The 20,691-nt window shown below is 52.4% G+C and overlaps 1 protein-coding gene across 1 annotated transcript in view; it reads right to left on the bottom strand.

The window, feature by feature from the left end:
• Positions 1 to 13,941, bottom strand: part of SLC15A3 (solute carrier family 15 member 3) — a 15,523-nt gene extending 1,582 nt beyond the window's left edge. The window contains exons 1-6 of the mRNA XM_017530798.2: positions 13,201 to 13,941; positions 9,270 to 9,559; positions 6,164 to 6,311; positions 4,211 to 4,321; positions 3,298 to 3,466; positions 1,443 to 1,601 (exon numbers count right to left, since the gene is read on the bottom strand). Coding sequence (XP_017386287.1) covers positions 1,443 to 1,601; positions 3,298 to 3,466; positions 4,211 to 4,321; positions 6,164 to 6,311; positions 9,270 to 9,559; positions 13,201 to 13,761 — 1,438 coding nt within the window. The 5' untranslated portion in view covers positions 13,762 to 13,941. The remainder of the gene's footprint in view (positions 1 to 1,442; positions 1,602 to 3,297; positions 3,467 to 4,210; positions 4,322 to 6,163; positions 6,312 to 9,269; positions 9,560 to 13,200) is intronic.
• Between the last annotated feature and the right edge of the window lie 6,750 nt (positions 13,942 to 20,691).

The raw sequence follows: 20,691 nt of genomic DNA on the forward strand, positions 1-20,691 counted from the left end.
TGTATTTTAGAGAGACTGGGTTTCACCGTGTTGGCCAGGACGGTCTTGAACTCCTGACCTTGTGATCCTCCGCCTCGACCTCCCAAAGTGCTGGGATTGCAGGCGTGAGCCACCACGCCTGGCCCTGCAAATGCTTTTTAAACTCCCCTGACTTCTGACCTCCTCACACAGCCAGGATCGTCTGTCTAAACCCTCTCTGATGGGGTCCTTTCGGGGCCAAAACCCCGTGGAAGCGTGGGGTGCTATTGCCTTCAGGAGAGATTCCGAAGTGCGGGGCTCAGCCCACAAAGCTCTTGGAGACCTCCACTCCCTACACCTCCCAGGCCTCTCAAGCCCTATCCTCCACACTTCCCAAGGGCTTGGATCTTTACTTATGCTGTTCCCTCTGCCTGTAAGACCCCTCCTCCTAGCTGCTCGCCTGCCCGCCTCCCTCCATGCTTCAGGGCACCCACTGCACTGTGCCCTGACTTCGGCAGCACTCCACTGGTTCACTATTTGCACAACTCTCTCCCCACCATCTGAGTAAGCGCCCAAGGTCAGTTTTCTCTTTATGTCTGACCCAGCCTAGCCCTGGGCCTGCAGCTGAGGATGCCCTTGCTCCTTTGATGACTGAAGGGTCTGCCCAGCCTTGCAGCTCTAGCTCCCAGCCCGGGGAAGGGGGTTGGGAGGGTGGGGAGGGGAGGACATAGAAATGCATTATTAAGGCCAGGCAGGATGGCTCACGCCTATAATCCCAGCACTTTGGGGGGCTGAGGCGGGCAGATCATGAGGTCAGGAGATCGAGACCATCCTGGCCAACATGTTGAAACCCCATCTTTACTAAAATACAAAAAAACCCAGCTGGGCATGGTGGCACAAGCCTGTAGTCCCAGCTGCTCGGAAGGCTGAGGCAGGGGAATCACTTGAACCCGGGAGGTGGAGATTGCAGTAAGCCGAGATCACACTACTGCACTCCAGCCTGGCGACAGAGCAAGACTCCGTCTAAAAAGAACAAAAAAGAAATGCCTCATTATGCCCCAGAGTACTGTGTGCTATGATAGAGAGATGAACACGGGGTGGGAAGGGAGGACACTTTCTGCCCAAGGACCTTGGTATTTAGGCTCAGAACTGAAGGGGAAATATGAGTTCACCTTCAATCTAAGGTAGAGGCGACAGCAACTTCAAAGACACAGAGTGTGGAAAGCCCGGCCCTAGGGGACCGTGTGGAAAGCTGGTGTGGGAAGTGCCTTGCTCGCCTCCCAATCCCAGTGTCTGTCATACTGGCTGACTTGAAGCAGGTGCCAATAACAGATCCCCGTTGGGTGAATGCCGTCCTGGTTGGAAAACACCACCTTCCCCCATGCTTCCTCCATGGAGGCTGCACCCCTGTAGCCCAAGACTTGGAGGTGCCACCAGGCAGAGCCCCTCATTGGTGCAGGAGCAGGGGAGGGTATCCAGGGTACCTGGGATGCTGGCAAAAATCTCGCTGACCCCAATGAGCAGGTACTGAGGGATCTGCCACCAGACGGACAGTGGTGCCGCGTTGTACAGGACCTCCCCAATCTGCTGGGACACTGTCTCGTTGTGGTGGATGTAGTGTAAGCGCTCCATCTCCAGGACTCCTGGTGGAGGAGCAGAGGGGTATTACAGTCAGGCCCACCCCAGGCAGCTTAGCCCACAGCAGAGCTTGTACATAGTCTTGGGGAGGTTAAGCAGCCAAAGATTGACTGAGAAGCAGCAGGTAAGGTAAAGAATACTGGACTGCGAGGGGGGAGTGGGTAGAGGAGGGGCCAAGATTTGACCAACTTCTCCCTTTTTGTCTTGGCTGCTAGGAAGCTCAGAGCTGAGCTTTGCATTCTATAACGGTAACAACTCTCATTAACGGAGAACCTGTTATGAGCTAGGCATTTGGTATGCGTCCCTCCTGGTAAAGAAAGTGAAACAGATGAAGAAACGAGCCCACAGTCGCACAGCCATAAGTAGTCAGGGCTGGATTTGAGCTCTGGTATGTCTGGTTTCAGAGCTGACCTACTTTCCATCATATCACATGACTTCTCGACTGCAACGTCAAGTATTTCTGTAGCATTTCTAACCTGGTTTTCAAGTTTAACTATGTTATCTCCTTCTCCTGCGTTGCTTGGGAGACAGCTGTGCTCTAGTGGAATGAATAATAAACACAGAGTTAGAGGCCTTGGGTTCCTAGCCTGGATAGCTGTGTGACTTTGGGCAAATTACTTAACCTCTCTGAACTCTGTTCCCTTATGCAAAAAGCACGAATAACATTCCCAGAATTATTGTGAGGATAAAATAGGACAAAGGATATAGCTGGGGAAAAAATCTAGTTTGCTTTTCACACTTTCAATACAATATCGTTTATGGAGGTTTCATTTCTCCAGCTCATACTTGTGATCCAGGCGCGCAGCTGAGTGCTTTGCAGACTTCATCTCCTTTAAATCCTCACGACACCCCCATCAGGCTGAGTTCCATGAGAGCAGAGCCCTGCTCAGGGTCTGAATGACACCTATCCCCATGGAGTCTCACTCTGCCACCGAGGCTGCAGTGCAGCAGCACAATCCTCGGCTTACTGCAACCTCTGCCTCCCGGGTTCAAGTGATTCTCCTGCCTCAGCCTCCCGAGTAGCCTGGGATTACAGGCGCATGCCACTGCACCCATCTAATTTTTGTATTTTTAATAGAGGTGGGGTTTCACTATGTTGGCGAAGCTGGTCTTGAACTCCTGACCTCAAGCTATCTGCCCGCCTCAGCCTCCCAAAGACCTATTCCCATTTTAAAGATGCAGCTCAGAGACTGAGTAACTTCAGGGTCATAAAGTTATTAAGTAAAAAGGGTTCAGGTTTGTGCAAAAGGGTGAAAGACTTCTTTAGCTGAACACCCCCCACTCACCCCCCCACTTTGCAGCAAATGGCTTCAGATCCTTTTGAAATGGAGGAAGAAAGAGGATTTTTTTTTAAGTCTTCATTTGCCACTAAGTGCAAAATTCATTCAACACTTTTATTGAGGGCTCTCATGCATGATTCACAGTAGTGAATAAAAAAGAAAAAAAAGTCTTTGCCTTCAAGGAGCGTGTAATTCACTGGGGAAAATATCTGTTCCTCTCTTGGCCTGAGTTTCCTCTTCTGTCAAAATGAGGGGAGGCTGGATTAGTTAGGAGGGTCTCTTTCAGCCTGCACTTCTGGGAAGCCAACACTGACGCCCACTGGGAGAGGCTGATCTTGCCTAGGCTACCACTTCAGCACTAGCCCGCGGTGGCGCCAGCCCAGACGAAGTCCAGCCCCCTGCCCCACACCCCTCCACACACCTGCCACAATGACGGAGGCGAAACCAAAGAACATCCCCAGCGCCATCTTCTGCAGAGCAGAGGGTAGCAGCTTGCACCGCAGCAGTAAAGGGTCGATCAAGTGGTCCTTCAGGGGGACCAGAATCAGCACCACCACGACGTTGGCCAGGAGGAGCCAGGCTTCTGGGATCTGGGCAGGAAGAAGTCACGAGAGGCAGGCTAGCAGAGTGGAAGGAGCCCGCTGCAGTCGGGAGATCTGGACTCTAGACTGGCCCGAGGTGACCTAGGGGTTCAGCTCCTTCCTCTCTCCGGAACTCAGGCTCCTCAGCTGTGTAACCAGGGAGTGGGATTATAAAGAGATGGCAAATAGGTTCCTCTTGTATTCTAACTTTTATCAATTGGTAGTGGCGGATTGTGGAACATTCATGTGCTCAGCATAAAAAAAAAGTCATGATTGACTAGTGATGTCTGCCATGGGCAAGGAAATGGAGTACGATTGCAAATTTCTCATTTATCTGCCAGCTCTGCAGATCATGCATTTCATGAGTCTCTGACATGCGAAGGAGCTGGTTTAGAAAGTTCTGGAAAAGGCAGAGATCTAGGTATCCAAGAGTCCCAGGGAAAGAGGGGCCAAGGAAGAGCTGAAAAGGGGCCTGAGTGTGCTTGATCTTAGGGTGAAAATCAGGCCATGAGACCTGCTTCAGAGCAGCAGCATGAGGGTGTGCAGCTGGCCTGAATTCTTTCGAGCAATGAGCATCTTGGCAGGATGTCTGTGCCGTGGCACAAGTCCGCCCTCCTCCAGGTGCTTTTCCTGTATACTGAGGTTGCCTCGCAGCCAGGAAAGAAGAGTGTGATGGTAGTTTCATCCTCCTCTTCTCAGAGGAAGCCGCTACCTGGGCTGAACTGGGTGCTGAACACATGCTTTATCTCTCACCGTGTAGTTGCCGCCCTGGGCTCTCAGGGCTGTGGAGATGTTGGCTGGGTTGGCCGGGAAAATGTTTGGGATGTGGAGGTGAAGACCCTGCAGGACGTAGGTGGACTGCATCTGCCAAGAGAGACAGGGGTGAGGCTAGAGCAGAACCGACTGTGCCCCTCCCAGCTCCCAGGTGGCATTCCTCAGCAGTAGCACAGGGCAGCTGGGCAGCTGTCCCCTCTCCCAGTCTCAGGGAAAAAGTCACCTTTCCACCCTCATTTCTCCGAGGTAGCTGGGCTGGGCAGGGAGCATTCTGTGCTCTGCTCTCAGGCCTGTGAGCAATGCGCAGCCTTATCCCAGAGCCCAGGCACAGCTGGTCTGATTCGTATTTGTGTCCCCAGGGCCCGGCAGAGAGTAAGCATGGATAAATGTTTGTGGCAACGGGAAAGATAATGGCTGCCCGCACAGGGAGTTCTCATCTGACACTGGAGCCAAGCTGAGTCCCACAGGTTGACACAAGAACTGCATAGACACGGACTTGCCAGAGTGGCTCTGGACACAGCTGCAGGAGCAGGGCCCAGGGGCCACCTCCCGTACCAGGCATTGCCCGTTTAGTTGCCATATAAATGGAGTGGGATTCAGGAGACTCCCACAAGAAGGGCGGGGGCAGGAGAGGGCATGGGGGCTGCTCTGGGCAGCAGCCATTTATTTGCCAACTGGTATGGAAGGAGGTCAGTATCTGACTGGTATGACTGAGAATCAGCCATGGATACCCCCCGACCACACGTCCCTGACTCATCATAAGCATACTTTGTGCACCCCTAAGTAGCAGGCTGGGAGTGCCAACAAATGTTCCTATGAAGGTGGTATGGACGGCAATGACCTTATGACCTGGGGGCTAGCATTAAGCTGCTGCCCACCCTCCTAACAATCACACACACACACACATCACTAACCTCCCCACTGGGGAGTAATATGATGAGTGGGAGGCAATAGTTCTTAACCCTGAGTATCAGTATCATTTGAAAAGTTTCTTTGTTTTTCTTTTCCTTTTTTTTTTTTTTGAGACAGAGTTTCACTCTTGTTGCCCAGGCTGGAGTGCAATGGCACGGATCTCGGCTCACTACACACTGCCTCCCAGGTTCAAGTGATTCTCCTGCCTCAGCCTCCCCAGTAGCTTGGATTACAGGCATGCGCCACCATGCCCAGCTAATTTTTTGTATTTTTAGTAGAGATGAGGCTTCTCCATGTTGGTCAGGCTGGTCTTGGACTCCCGACCTCAGGTGATCCACCTGCCTCGGCCTCCCAAAGTGCTGGGATTACAGGCATGAGCCACCGCGCCCAGCCTGACACAGTGTCTAGTCTTCTTAGAGACTTCCCCAGCAATTCTGATTCAGTAGCCTGAGGTTGGACTTGGAATCCGTTTTTAAAACAGAGAGCATGTTTTTAAAAGCTCTGCAGGTGCTTCTGAAGCACAGCCAGTTTGGGGAACCACTGCTGGAAAGTACTCCACACACAGAGCTTGCCCTGACCTGCCTGCCGTGGGGCCTCGGGCAACCAACACACCCTCTCTGGGCCTCAGGTACCAAGCCAGGTGATCTGAATGCGGCAGAGCTGGAAAAGCCTCTCGTTTAAGCCACCTGTTGCTCACATGGGGAAACAGGCCCAGAGAGATGCAGTAAGTTATTCAAGGACCTAACCTGGCACAAAGCCATCCGAGTACTTCAACTCCCGCAGGTGGCACAGAGGACGAAGGCGTCTCCAGGGTTCCTCTTACTGTGCCACCCGAGGGAACTGGATTGCTGAGATGGCTCTGCGCCAGGCCCTATGCTAGCTGGTACAGGGCAGCAACTTGCTTTATTCCCCCGGCTTTCCCCCTTTCCACATGCCCTGGGCCTCTGTGATGAGAACTGAGGCCATCTAGGTGGTGACGGGGGAGCCAGGCCCCCAGAGAAAAAGGGCGGGGCTGCTCACCTGGAAGTAGACCATCCAGTAAGGCACCAGGGTCACCATGACGGGCAAGATCTTCACCAGGACCTGGAAGTTGGCGATGTCCTCTTGCGGGGAAGGTCCGGGCTGGGGAGACCTCTGGTCAGGCCGTAGTCGGGCACCTTGAGGGTCTCTGTGGGACCCCAGGGTAGTAGATAAAACAGCAGCCAAGGCTGGGTGCGGTGGCTCACGCCTGTAATCCTAGCACTTTGGGAGGCTGAGGCGGGTGGATCGCCTGAGGTCAGGAATTTGAGACCACCCTGGCCAATATGGTGAAGCCCTGTCTCTACTAAAAATACAAAAATTAGCCGGGCGTGGTGGCAGCGCCTGTAATCCCAGCTACTCAGGGGGCTAAGACAGGAGAATTGCTTGAACTCGGGAGGTGGAGGTTGCAGTGAGCCAAGATCACACCACTACACTCCAGCCTGGGCAACAGAGCGAGACTCCATCTCAAAAAACAAACAAACAAACAGAAACAGCAGCCATAATCTTCCCCACCACCTCAGCCACGTCTTCACTTCCATCATCGTCCCCTAACTGAATCCTCCTCCCAGTATTAGGACGTCTCTGAAATCAGCGCCCTCCTCCTCTCTGCCCTGCTGTTAGCACCACTTCACCATCATCACCACCATTGCCAAAGCCAGCATCCTTACTGTCATCACCTTTAGTAAGGTGACTGCTGTCAGCAAAGCCATCCTCTCCACGGAGTCTCCATTCCCATCAGCATCACTCTTTTTCAATGTTGGCACTGCCACTGCCAATATTATCCTATCCTCTCTTTTGTTGCAAAGGTGCCTCGCCAAGACTCATCCCACTCTAGATTTGTGGCCCCTCTGGGTCCTGAGGGAAGTAAGACCAGAGACCGTGGCAAAAGGAGTCAGAAGGGATTTTTTGGCTCATAGCATCAATTTGCTACGGGAACCAGGGGAGTCCCAGTCCAAGCCTGACTCAGAGAGAGACGGTGTCACAGACTGGATGCACCAAAATTTCCCCCACTTGCTGTCCCAAGTCCATCCTCCTCAACAGTCGACGTGACAACCCTCTGCCTCTATGACAAGGGCTAGAGAGTGGAGCAGTAGGGAGGGGACATCGGCAGGCGACGGGATTGATCAATCCCTGCTGCAACCTCTACCCTTTGCCCTTTGTCCTGGGAGCTTTCTGACCTCCTTCTGTCCAAGAGCCTTGCATTGTCCTTTGAGACTCCAAAAGGGATAATACTTGTGCGGTCATCTCTAAAGACAGACACCGTCAACTCCACCCTTTTCAGCACGTGCTGCCATTCTGCCACCAACAGGTGGAGTTTATTTTCCCTGCCGTTGTTTCCCTGCTGGCTTTGCGGCGTTTTTGACCTGTTAGAAAGAAGCAGAAGTGGTGGTCTGGGACTTCAGTGCCTCTTAAGGGCCTTAAGAAGACCCATAACTTCTGCTTTCTTCCGCCACCGAACATTCATTCTTGGAATGCTCCCTCCTCTTGCAGCCCTCACAAGGTGATGTGAGAAACTCGAGCCACATGGTAAGACCACATGAAGGGGAACCAAGGTACTCTGGCCAACAGCCAAAGCTGAGCTCTCAGCCAACAGCCCACATTGACCAGCAGCCGTGTGAGTGGACTCAGATGTTCCAGCCCTTTCCACATCCCAGATGACTGCATCCCCAGTGCCATCATGAGGACCAGAACTGCCCGACTGGGCCCAGTCACTCACAGAACTGGGAGAGGAGGTAAAAAGGTCATTGAAGTCACTAAGCTCTGGTGTGGTTTGTTAGGCAGTGACAGATCATTAAAACCACCACACTTCTTTGCTCCCGACAACTATACTTACAAACCTCAAGCAATAACGTGCCAGATTGTGGAAAGCATTTTCTTCACCTTTTTCATCTAGATCCTACTGACAGAAGCTGTAACTGACTGCAAGGTCTGGAGGCAGAATTGCTTAGCATAAACAGATAATTAATTTAGGAAGGTGAGGGGCAAAAGGAAGTCACTCAGAACTTTCCTCCCTTGGATGTCAGCTAATGGAGGAGCAAGTCTGGCCGATTTCCTAAGACGCTGTGATAGGTAGTAACAGGGTAATGTGGAATTATTCATATTATATCCCAACGACCTTCACTGGAACCATCATCCCCATCATCCCCTCCTTTAATGCCACTGTCACCCCCATGGCCAATGTTTGTGCCTTTAATGTAGATACCACCGCCATCATCTTCATCCTTGTTACCATCAGCACTGTTGAGACCATGATCATCCTCACAGTTTTTCTTTTATTTCTGCTCTGTCACCCAGGCCGGAGTGTAGTGGCACCATCATAGCTCACTCTAGCCTCAACCTCCTGGACTCGACTGATCCTTCTATGTCAGCCTCCCCAGTAGCTGGGACCATAGGCACATGCCGTCACACGCCGTTAATTTTTGTTTTTTTGAGATGGTGTTTTGCTATTATTGCCCAGGCTGGAGTGCAATGGCACAATCTCAGATCACCACAGCCTCTGCCTCCTAGGTTCAAGCGATTCTCCTGCCTCCGCCTCCTGAATAGCTGGGTTTATAGGCATGTGCCACCATGCCCGACTAATTTTGTATTTTTAGTAGAGACGTGGTTTCTCCATGTTGGTCAGGCTGGTCTCGAACTTCCAACCTCAAAGTTCCAACCTCGAACTTCCACCTCGGCCTCCCAAAGTGCTGGGATTACAGGTGTGAGCCACTGCGCCCAACTAATTTTTGTTTCGTTTTGTTTTGTTTTGTTTGTAGAAATGGGGTTTTGCTATGTTGCCCAGGCTGGTCTCAAACTCCTGGAATCAAGGTAGCCACCAGCCTTGGCTTTCCAAAGAGCTGGAATTAGAGGCATAGCCACTGTGCCCAGCCCCATTTTCACACATTCTATATGTAGATGGCCTCCAATAATACCACCACTGGCACCACAACCTTGACCTTCATCCTCAGTCACAATGGACAGTTCTAGCCCACTGGGGAGCAGATCATCATAAAAACCTATCACTGTAGCTGAACCAGAACATCTGGCACCTGGGCCATGCCTCCCCAGGAGTAGTCCAGCACTCCTCCAGGCTGGGAGGCTCCCTGCACCCAGAGTCCCTCCTTACCTGGCCAAGTGTTGTTGCCGCAGCCGGGGACAGCAGTTTTGGAGAGCGAGCTTAAGCATGGAGGACACTTGGCTGCCCATGGGGGGCTTGGTGATGAAGATGGGGGTGGCAAAGAGGAAGATGAAAAATGCCAGGCCCACACAGCCCACGGGGATGCTGTAGCCCAGCAGGAAACTGATGTTCTGCTGAATAAAAGCCACCACCAGCAGTGACAGCACAGCACCCAGGTTGATGCTCCAGTAAAACCAGTTGAAGAAGCGGCGGGTGGCGTCGCGGCCGAGATCCATCACCTGCCAGTCAGGAAGGGACCACCGTGAGGGCCCAAGGGGTCGGGGACACTCTCCATACCCATACCCCTCCCTCCTACAGAGACACTTCTTGGGTCAGTGGGTGGTGGGTGTTCTGACACTTTCCTAGTCTCTGATCACTAAATAGATGCTGGAAAAATATTTGCTGAATGAATGAATGAAGCGACTCTTGGGAGTCACTTGCTAAAGATCAGGACAGTTGGCCTAGCTGCTTTTGCATACCCATGACACACCTTGCTTTTTTATTGTCGCAGAGAAGCCCATACAACAGATGTCTCAGATGCCACTTGTTCATTTCTGGTTGATTTATCCCTTTGTCTTTGAGCAACCTACACCATTCATTACTTTTATAATCAGAAAAAAAAGCCAGCGAAGATATCCATTTTGTTGCACATTATTAAAAATAATGTATGCACATTATCGAAAGAACAGAAGTGTGAGTGAGGATTTCCTCTGCAGTTCGGAAAGGCAAGCAGAGAAGCCTACTGTGACCCATCCTTTCACCCAACTTTCATCCCTCTGATATATGGCAGAGGTGGTCCAAGGCACAGCCCCAAGAGCGAGTTCCACGCTGATGAAAAAACATTTTTTTTCAGGCCTCCCAGCAAGGGCAGATGGGCTGAAAATCTTTACCCAGGATTTAGATCAATCAGCAACAGCCAGGCCCCAGGCCCCTTCTGGTCCGTTAGCTCCGGTCAGGGGCACTGGCTGCCCCCAAATCTCTCAGACCCAGGTGCCAGATCCTGACTCAGCAGGTCTGGGGCAGGACCTGGGCATCTGCATTTAAAAAAGCAGTGAGGACTGGCGACCATTTTAATGGAGAGAATAAATGCTTCTCTAGATTGCTAAACCAGCCACCTTTCGATGCCCCTGCAAACCTCAGGATTCATTACTGCCTTCCACCTAGAGATTTCTAGCTCCACTAGCTAAGGAGATTTTGTCAAACTTTACTTTCTGTAGTTGCATTGGGGAAACGATAAGTTTTTTTTTCTTCCTTTTCCAAATGTAAAATCATAGTCCATACAGATGCACTTAAAACTGCATTCCATTGGAGATTCTGAAGGGTCCTTCTGGCAATGGGGAGGGAAGGACATGCCGGCTCACTGATAATTCTTGCTGTAGACTTTCAAGCAGAAAAATTGAATAGGACCCATTAGAAGCAGCCACTTGTACTTATTAATTGGAAGTAAATGAATATGTCTATTGTAACTAAGGGGGAAGACCAGGCAGCCCATTCAGGATATAAATGAGTTCTTTTAGAATGAGCAGACACTTTGTCGAGAGTGATGGATGATGGTCCTTTCTGAAATAAGCAAGTGTGTGAAACATGCAGCTCCTGGGGTATAGCTGTTGCCAGATGGTACCAGTCCCACCCACCCCCACATCCCCCATCTGACTGCCCCCCTGAATCCTGCAGCAGCTTCCTCCCTGTTGTGAAACATCCACTCTTGTTAACCCATACGCTGTCTACACTGCAGCCAGAGTCATTTTTGAAGAGCTCATTTCCAGTGATGTCCATTCCTGCCTCATACCATTTCGGTGCTTCCGCACTGCCCTGGGGTCAGATCCTGACTTCACAAGGCAGCCTCACAGCCGGCCCTTGCTCCACCCAAAGCTCGTGCCCAGCCAAGGGGAGAATGTACAGCAGCTGCTGCCACTGTTGGTGCCATGAGAGGCTCTGCTCAGTGGCCTGGCCTCCAGAAGACCAGTTTTGCCACAGGGGGCACTGGATGGGTGAGGCTCTCTGGAGGTCAATAGGGTCAAGGACAGGTTAAGGTTACTGGGTTGGGGGTGTTAGTGGCATATCAATGAAACAAGAGGATTAAGGGAAGATGAGAGATTTCCACTGACAAATATTGGGGTTCTCTAGGTCTGAAGGAATGTCAACAAGTAAGAAATAGCCAGGGTTGGCCAGGCGCAGTGGCTCATGCCTGTAATCCCAGCATTTTGGGAGGCTGAGACAGGTGGATCACCTGAGGTCAGAAGTTCAAGACCAGCCTGGCCAAGTGGTGAAGCCCTGTCTCTATACTAAAAAAAATACAAAAATTAGCCAGGTGTGGTGGCAGGCGCTTGTAATTCCAGCTACTTGGGAGGCTGAGGCAGGGAGAATTGCTTGAACTGGGAGGTGCAGTTTGCAGTGAGCTGAGATGGCAGCACTGCACTCCAGCTTGGGCAACAGAGCGAGACTCCATCACAAAAAAAAAGAAAAAAAGACCAGGGCTGTTCTGGGGCACAAAGTCCTCATCATCAAAGGACCCTAAACAAGCTGGACAAGTGACTCCTTGTCAAGGACACTGAAAACTGCTGGGCGCTGAATTGTGGGTTCCAATGGGACAAAATGATCCTCTCGAAAAAGTCCCTTTTATGAGTATAACATGTGCAATCAAAGAACATTTAAAAAACGGAGACAATTAAGAAAAAAGCGCAGTGAGTCCAGTGTCCTGACCATACTACTGCGACAGTCCTTCTCATTTCCTTTCGTGGACACCTCGTCTTTCCACGTGGCTGCGCTCCTATCTGTATGCAGACCTTTTGCTCATTCCAACTATATGTGGTTATTTTAATTATATTACATTTTAGTCTTAATTATTGCCTAATATCCCACTGGGCACAGCTATCAAAATAGAGTCGTGTTGTTGGCATTTACTCATTTATTGAGCAGATATGTATTACATTTATTCTATATGCCATGCTCTGTCCAAGGGGGAACAGAGGGAGGCTCAGAAGTCGAGCTGTTTGCCCATGTGCCTCCAGCTAGTGAAGGGCAGAGCTGGGATCTCAGCAAGCCGGCCTGACAACCTCCAGCTCTGCTAGTGGGAAGAGGCTGGCTGGCTCCTGCCCTGCGCTCACATCCCCATAACACACCGAGACGGGGCTCATGGTGGGACCCGGAGTCCAGCTGCCCTTACTCGGCTCCTCCACCTGCTCTCCAGGTTACCTTGGACAAGTTGATTAATGCCATGAAACCTCTCAGCGTCTTTCTCTGTAAAACGGGCATAATAATTCCTATCTCCTGGGTAGTGAAGAGGATTAAATGAGTTAAGCAGTGAAAGTGCTTAGCATAGGGACTACAAGTAGCTCAAAGAAGACCAATCAGCCTGGCACAGTGGCTCACCCCTGTAATCCCAGCAGTTTGGGAGGCGGAGGCGGGCGGATCACCTGAGGTCAGGAGTTCAAGATCAACATGGTGACACCCATCTTAAAAAAAAAAAATACTGAAAGTACACTTCATTTATGGTAGGAGGAAGAAAGAAAAAAAAATACAAAAATTAGCCAAGCGTGGTGGCGGGCACCTGTAGTCCCAGCTACTCAGGAGGCAGAGGCGGGAGAAATCGCTTGAACCCGGGAAGGCGGATGTTGCAGTGTGCTGAGATGGCGCCATTCACTGCCGCCTGGGCGACACAGGGAAACTCCGTCTCAAAAAAAAAAAAAAATTAAGAAAAACCAGCCATGGTTGTTCCCACTGCTGTTGCCATGTTCTGCAAGGGCTAGCACCCCTCTTCCTTCAGGAAACGAGGCGCAGGCAGGGGAAGTGGTGTGTGCCGGGTCACGCCGGGGGCCAGCCCTTCTTCCCCCGACACCCGCGGGAGTCGGCCGGGGCAGGCCTCCCGCCACCCACTCACCTGGTCGGCCCCGAAGGAGGTGAGGTTGCTCCGGACGGAGCTGGCGGCCAGGCCGAGGAGCAGCAGCCCCGCGTAGAGGACCGGCGCGCAGTAGAGGCTGGGCGAGGCGCGCGGGCAGCCGGGCGAGGGGCAGGCGGGCCCCAGCGGCGACGCGGGCATCTCTCCGCAGAAGGAGCTGCGGCCGTCGGGGAAGGCGGTGGCGGGCAGCAGGCCCGAGGCGACCAGGTAGAGCAGCAGGCTGAGCGCCACCGCGCGGTAGCGGCCCAGGTACACGTCGGCCAGCCAGCCGCCCACGGGCGCCAGCAGGTAGGAGGCGCCCAGGAAGACCAGCGCGGCGCGCGACGCCTGCTCGCCGGTCCAGTTGAAGTTGGTGCTGTTGAGGTAGAGCACGAGGTTGGCGGCGACGCCGAAGAAGGCGGCGCGCTCCAGCATCTCCACCAGGAGCACCGTGGCGCCCGCCGCCCGCCGCCACCGTCGAGGGCCCCGCGTGCCGCGAGGCAGCAGCGGCCGACGCTCCCTGGGCACGCGGGGCTGCTCCCCCAGGGCGCGCGGCGCGGGCATCCTGGCTCCGTGCCGGGCCCCCCGCGGCTCTCCTCTGCTCTCCCACACCCAACGGGCTGGCCCTCCTCTCTCACCGCTTTGGCCCGCCCTCCTCTCGCGTCCCCTCTCCCTTTCTTGCCCTACCCTTCTAGTCCTTCTCTGCTCACTACCCGGACTCTACCACCTTCTCCCTAATCCTCAACCCCCCTCCCTCCCCCACCCCAACCCTTCCTCTCCGTGCTCCCCCTCCTCTGACTCACACTGCCACCCTCCCTGCTCCACCTCGAAGCCCCTCCGCCTCCTCTTTCCCCCTGGCCTCCCCGTCTGTCGCCCCTTCCTGTTGTCCCCTCTCCTTAGGACAGCTGGCCTGCCCTGGGGGTGGGGTAGGGGCTCCCTCTGCCCCGGTGACCCTGCTGCCCCTGCCGTCTTCTCTACCTCTCCCTGTCCCCCTCACCCCCACTGCCTCCACTCCCCTCCCAGGCCCCTCCAGCCCTCCCTCCAGGCTCAGCCTCTGTCTCTCTCTCTGCTTCTTGAGAAACTCTGGGCTCCCCCGGCTTCCCCTTTCACTGGCCCTATCCGCAGTCGCCGGCCTGCATCACATGGCGCAGTTGGGTGTTTAGGAGAAGTGAAAGCCTGGGTCCCAGAGCTCCTGCTGGGTCAGCTTTCTAAAAACCTCCCTCCTCCTCTACCTCTGCCTGTTACTCCAAACCCCCTCTGCCGGCCTCCCTAGAGCCAGGAGGAATTTTTTCTTTCAGTTTCACTTCTCGCCAGGATCCCGCTGTGGCTTCATCCTCTACCAATCAAACTCCAAGGCTCCGTGGGTAGAAAGAAGTGGAAAGGCGGCCTGCGTCATTTGGACGTGCTCAGCCACTTCACAGATGCAGAGACTGAGACCCAGTGGGGGTTAGGGCAGGAAGGTGGAGGAAGACTGGTTGCTGGTAACTGAACTAGGGGTCAAGCCCTGCCCAGGCTCCTGAGTGACAGGGAAATTCACTATGCAATACGGATTGCGCAGAGGCTACTATGAGGAAGGAAGTGGGGCACTTTCAGCAAGCCTGCGGGCTATAGAGGACCGCAAGTGAGTCGGATTGAGAGGGACACCGACCTCAAGCTGAATCAGAGTCAGCCTTAGCACTCCTACGAGCCAGCCCCACCCTGACCTAGGAGGCCAGGGGGATCTGGCCTCTGCCCTCCTCTGACCTCAGCTCAGCCCCATGTTCACTGGAGTCCGGCCAGCCAACCTTCCAGGTTCCCCTCCCGTGCTAAGCTCCTTCCTGCCTCAGGGCCTTTCTCTTTGCTGACCCCTCTGCCAGAACTGCTCTCCCTCTAGATCCTTGCATGGTTGGCTGCTTCTGTTTATTAAGGTTTCAGTAGATATGTCTCCTTCGTAGGGACCTTCCCTGGTTTTCCCATGTAAGTAGTTGCCTACTGGAGTCTCATCATCCTCTGTCACATTGTCTTGTTTTACTGTCTTCAGAGCACCAGCAGAATAGGCCCTCCGTCAGATCAGAGACCTTTCCTAACTTTTCACTGTTTTATTTTCAGTTGCTGCCCAGTACTTGCTAAATAGGTGCTCAGTAAGTATTGGCTGAATAAATGAATGGAAAGAGTGTCCCCAGGCAACATTTGTAAGAATGATATCAGGAAGGCTAAATGCTGAAAGAAATGGAGTCTCGCAAAAGCTATAGATTCCAGCAAAAAAAAAAAAAGAAAGCGCCATAGATATCAGCAAAAAAGTGAGTTTTGTCGCCCAGGCTTCAGTGCAGTGGTGTAATCTCGGCTCACTGCAACCTCTGCCTCCCCAGCTCAAGTGATTCTCCTGCCTCAGCCTCCTGAGTAGCTGGAATTACAGGCACGTGCCATCACACCTGGCTAAGGTTTGTATTTTTAGTAGAGACGGGGTCTCACCATGTTGTTCAGGCTGGTCTCGAACTCCTGACCTCGTGATCCACCTGCCTTGGCATCCCAAAGTGCTGGAATTACAGGTGAGAGCCACCATGAGTTTTTAACATGTTAGAGAAGCCAGGCGGAGAGGATGGTGAGAAATCAGAGCTCTCCACCCCAGGTCTTCCTTTGGCCACTGTAGTCAGGGCCATGTGCTCTCCGCGAGGCAGAGAGAAGAGGAGGCTTCAATGGAGCTGCACCACCTCTCAACTTGGAGGAAGCTTAGGTCACCAGCTGTGACGGTATGGGTGACGAAGTTCAGGTCACAACAGACCCAGTTCCTTCCTCTCTTGGCAAGATCACTAGGCTGGCAGATGAGACAAACGCCATCCCAGAGAGCTGAGAGAGTGCTGGCCTGCCATCAGTGATGTTCGAGGGGTGGTAGATGAAGGGATAGACTTCTAAAAGCAGTGTGGCCTGCAGAGAAAAACCCAGGAGAGGAAAGCAGCAAAGAAAAGAGGAGTGCAGCGTCTTTTTTACCTCCCAGCCTCCGTCTCCAAGGTACAGGGGGCCAGGGCCTGGGCCGGTTCACTGGGGAAAGTCCCGAGGACATGTTTATCTGGGGAGAAGGTAGGGGTGACTTGCCTCTTGCAGATAGGGGAAGTAATGTTCCAAAAGCAGATGTGACTGTCACCCAGGGCACAAGTCACAACACTGATGACCAGCTGGAGAGCAGAATCTTAGAATTGAGGAGCCCAGAGCTGGTGGGCCATGGCCATGACCTGCAGACCTATGTGGCTTGGCTCTGATGGAGTTTAATCACATGATGTTGAGTTTTTGTTGTAGCCTTTGTTATTGCTTCTCTTTTCTCTCTTTTTTTTTTTTTGGGGGGGGGGTTGGAGTCTCACTCTGTCACCCAGGCTGGAGGCTGGAGTGTAGTGGCATGACCTGGGCTCACTGTAACCTCCGCATCTGGGGTTCAAGCAATTATCATGCCTCAGCCTCCTGAATAGCTGGGACTGCAGGTGCCTGCCACCATGCCGAGCTAATTTTTGTATTTTTAGTAGAAACAAGTTTCGCCATGGTGGCCAGGCTGGTCTCAAACTCCTGACCTCAGGTCATCCACCTACCTCGGCCTCCCAGAGTGCTGGGATTGCAGGAATTAGCCATATTGTTTTTTAATTTAAAAACATTTTTGAAGTTTTAATTATCTCCTTAAAAATTCAGAAATATTAGCTGGGCGCAGTGGCTCATGCCTGTAATCCCAGCACTTTGGGAGGCCGAGGCAGGCAGATCACCTGAGGTGGGGAGTTCAAGACCAACCTGACCAAGATGGAGAAACCCCCTCTCTACTAAAAACACAAAATTAGCCAGGCATGGTGGCACATGCCTGTAATCCCAGCTACTTGGGAAGCTGAGGCAGGAGAATTGCTTGAACCTAGAAGGCGGAGGTTGTGGTAAGCCAAGATCCTGCCATTGTACTCCAACCTGGGCAACAAGAGCAAAACTCTGTCTCAAAAAAAAAAAAATCAATCAGAAGTATTGGCATGAAGATCCAGACTTTTGTCTGCTCCTGAAATTGCCGAGGGTCTTGCATCTCTGGGGCTGCATGCCCACAGAGAGCCAAGGGGCAGCAGCGCTGTCTGGTGTCGTGGCATGCCTAAGTGTCCCTGCAGATGCCTTGGTTGGAGGCTGGTGAAAACGGGCCTTTTTACCTGTGCCTCTAACGCAGCTACTGTTGAGTGTGGGAAGCACAGAGGCTGCTTCGTCAGCAAGCGTTCTTAGAGAGATCATGATGAGGATGTTAGGTGAAGTGGCTTCTCGAGCCTCCTAGTTTCTCCTGATGGCGCTCTGCCAGGGCAGGGCGAGAGATGTCAGGTTTTAGGAAGTTCAGATGTACGACTTGACTAACCGGTTAGGTCCCCAGCTCCACCTTCTAAAACCCAGCACAATTACTTTATGTGGTTGAAAAAAGCGAAGCAATGAAACCTTGGTCTAACTTTCAGTTTACAGATACAATTTCATAGTAATGCCCTGCCACTATCCTGCTACATTGCCCACAGGTTTTATAGTCACAGGTGAGCATCAAATACACGCAGCCTCATCACGCCTCCATAAGGAGGACTGGGAGGTGGTCCCTGCAGCTGGGGCAAGGTTATCTCCCAGATCCAGCCAAGGTCAGCCTCACACATGCAGAACAATTTGGATTTCTCTTGCACCTGGCCAACCTACTCTCCACCCCTATAGGGTAATCCTGGGCTTGACAATAGGTGGAAATCAAAAAATTGAGCCACCTGGATGAAAGCGTAATAGCCACAGAATGAGGAGAGGCAAAGCAGAGGGAAGGACAGTGACAGTCTCGGGGAATTTTTGGACTGCTGTGCAGGCATTCCTCCACGCAGCTTCTCATGCTGGAGTGGCCGATCCTAGCATCCTGCTCACGCCAGGGTGGTCCGTCCCAGCATGCCTTGGTGTGTAGCAGGTGCACCAGGAATTGCAGGTAACCTGCAGCTGAATTGTCCACACAGCATTCTCATTCCTGCTGGAGGCAGGTGGCTGCCCGTGGAATATCATTTACTTGTGGTGTGGCAGGACAAGGTTGAGAACTGCTGTTTGACTCCATCCCCATGACTACCAGGACAGCCAGGTGACTTTAAAGGAGTAGGACAGAGCAGACACCTTTCCAAGCCTATGGGGCCAGAATGAATCAGCAGGACATTCCCGGGGCCACAGCTGAGAATGAGACACAGACTGTGGGCTGGCCTGTGGAAGGCCACGGCCCCTAGCGGGGAGGATGACAGTAGAGGATGCATCCTCACATTGTCTTCCCTGTCCCCTCGCACCAAGGAGGAGTGAGGCCATCCACAGACTGGGGTCTGGAATGGGAGGCAACATTTTACCAAAGATAGTTTTTTCTTATTATATCATTTTATTAAGTGTTCATTCTCACTGACCTTTTAGAAAACGGATTGCTGCCATGCCTGCCCCCTGTTGCAGATATCCCCAAGGGTCCTGCCCCTACGTTCCATTGATGCTGCCTGGCAACTCTCTTTTGTGTCCACCCATCTCTCTCTCACCCCCTAACACTGCCCCTGTTTGGGCAGCCAGCATTCCCTGCCTGGACCACTGTAGTAGCGCCTTTTGGTTCACGTTCAGCGCTGCAGCCTTGAAACCCTGCAAGGACCCCTTCCTGGTTCTGGATTCTCCAGAACAAACTCCCAACTTCTTTGCTCCACTTTGCAGGTCCTCCAGGATTAACCCCTTCCGGACCAACTCCCGAGCTCATCTCTTACCTCTTTCTCTCCACGCCTCCTGCTCCCACCCTGCCTCCAGCCACAGTCCGCTTCCAGCTCTTTCTCATCTGGAACGTGGCACATGCTGCTCCTCCAGCCTAGAACTCTCCATGACTCATGAATATTGATCCCTTGGGACTTGACCCAGATGTCACCTCTTCTGAGTGGTCTCCCCTGTTTTCTCAATCTGTTCTTCCATGGCCATCAAGAAGTACCTGAGGTAGAAAAGAGGTGCCAGGTGCCGTGTCTCATGCTTGTGATCCCAACACTTTGGGAGGCAAAGGCAGGTAGATCACGAGGTCAGAAGTTCAAGACCAGCTTGACCAAGATGGTAAAACCCCGTCTCTACTAAAATTACAAAAACTAGCTGGGCGTGGTAGTGGACACCTGTAAGCCTAGCTACTCAGGAGGCCGAGGAAGGAGAACTGCTTGAACCCACTGGTAGATGTTGCAGTGAGCCGAGATTGTGCCACTGAACTCTAGCCTGGCCGACAGAGCAATTGGCACCATTGGCACTTTGGAGTAGGCACTTCTTTGCCATGGGGAGCTGTCCTGTGCGCTGTAGGGTGTTTACCAGCGTTCCTGGCCTCTATGCACAGGATGCTCGCTGCACGCCATTCCCCACAGTCGTGACAACCGAAAAATGTCTTACACATTACCAAATGTCCCCTGGGGGCAAAATTATTCCTGGCTGAAAACTGCTGCCGCGAATCAAGGTCTGCTGCATGGTGCCTCCCCCACAAAAGTATATGTCCACATCCTAATCCCTGGAACCTGTGGATACTACTTCATAGGGTGAAATATTTGCTGAAACTAAAGATCTTGAAGAGGGGAGCTTATTCTCAATTATTGGATGGGCCCTAACAGCCTCCAGAAGTACCCTATGAAGTGACACAAGAGCTTTGGGAAAAATTAAAATAACAAGTGCCTGAACAAGAGAAAGGCAGAGGGAGATTGGATAGACCCTCACAGAAGAGAGGCCACAAGCCAAGGGATGGCAAGGAATGCCCGCTGCCACCAGGAGGGAGAAGAGGCCTGGAACAGATTCTCCCCTAGCAACTCCTGAGGAAGGCAGCCCTGCCAGCACCTTCATTTCAGACTTCCAGCCTCCACAACTGTTAGAGAATACATTTCTGGTGGTTTAAACCACCGTGTTTGTAGTAATTTGTTACAGCAGCCTAGAAAACAAATACAGAAGGGATACGCCATCAGTACCGGTGTTTTCACCCTCAAAAGTTATAATACAAGATTCAAATTCCCATGGGGTGTAGGAGGGCACCAAGGGGAAACTTCCCTTTTGCCCTTTGAAGGTTCACTGAAAAATCACGGGCAAGAGGCAGATAAATAGGAGAAAAGGCATACAGATGTATTTAACGTGTGTACACGGGAGCCCTCAGAGTGAAGACCCAAAGATCTGAGGGAACTCGTCCACTTTTACGCTTAGGTTCAACAAAGTATGGAGAGCCATGTAGATATAGAATTGAACAGGCTGAGCTCAGTAGCTCACACCTGTAATCCTAGCACTTTGGGAGGCCAAGGCGGGTGAATCACCTGAGGTCAAGAGTTCGAGACCCGCCTGGCCAACAAGGCGAAATCCTGTCTCTACTCAAAATATTTTAAAAAATTACCCAGATGTGGTGGCATGCACCTGTAGTCCCAGCTACCCAGGAGGTTGAGGCATGAGAATTGCTTAAGCCCAGGAGGTGGAGGTTGCAGTGAGCCAAGATCGAGCCATTGCACTCCAGCCTGGGTGATAAGAGCGGGACTCTGTCTC

Source organism: Cebus imitator, unplaced genomic scaffold (genome assembly GCF_001604975.1).
Source record: "Cebus imitator isolate Cc_AM_T3 unplaced genomic scaffold, Cebus_imitator-1.0 Scaffold69, whole genome shotgun sequence".
Lineage (NCBI taxonomy): Eukaryota > Metazoa > Chordata > Mammalia > Primates > Cebidae > Cebus > Cebus imitator.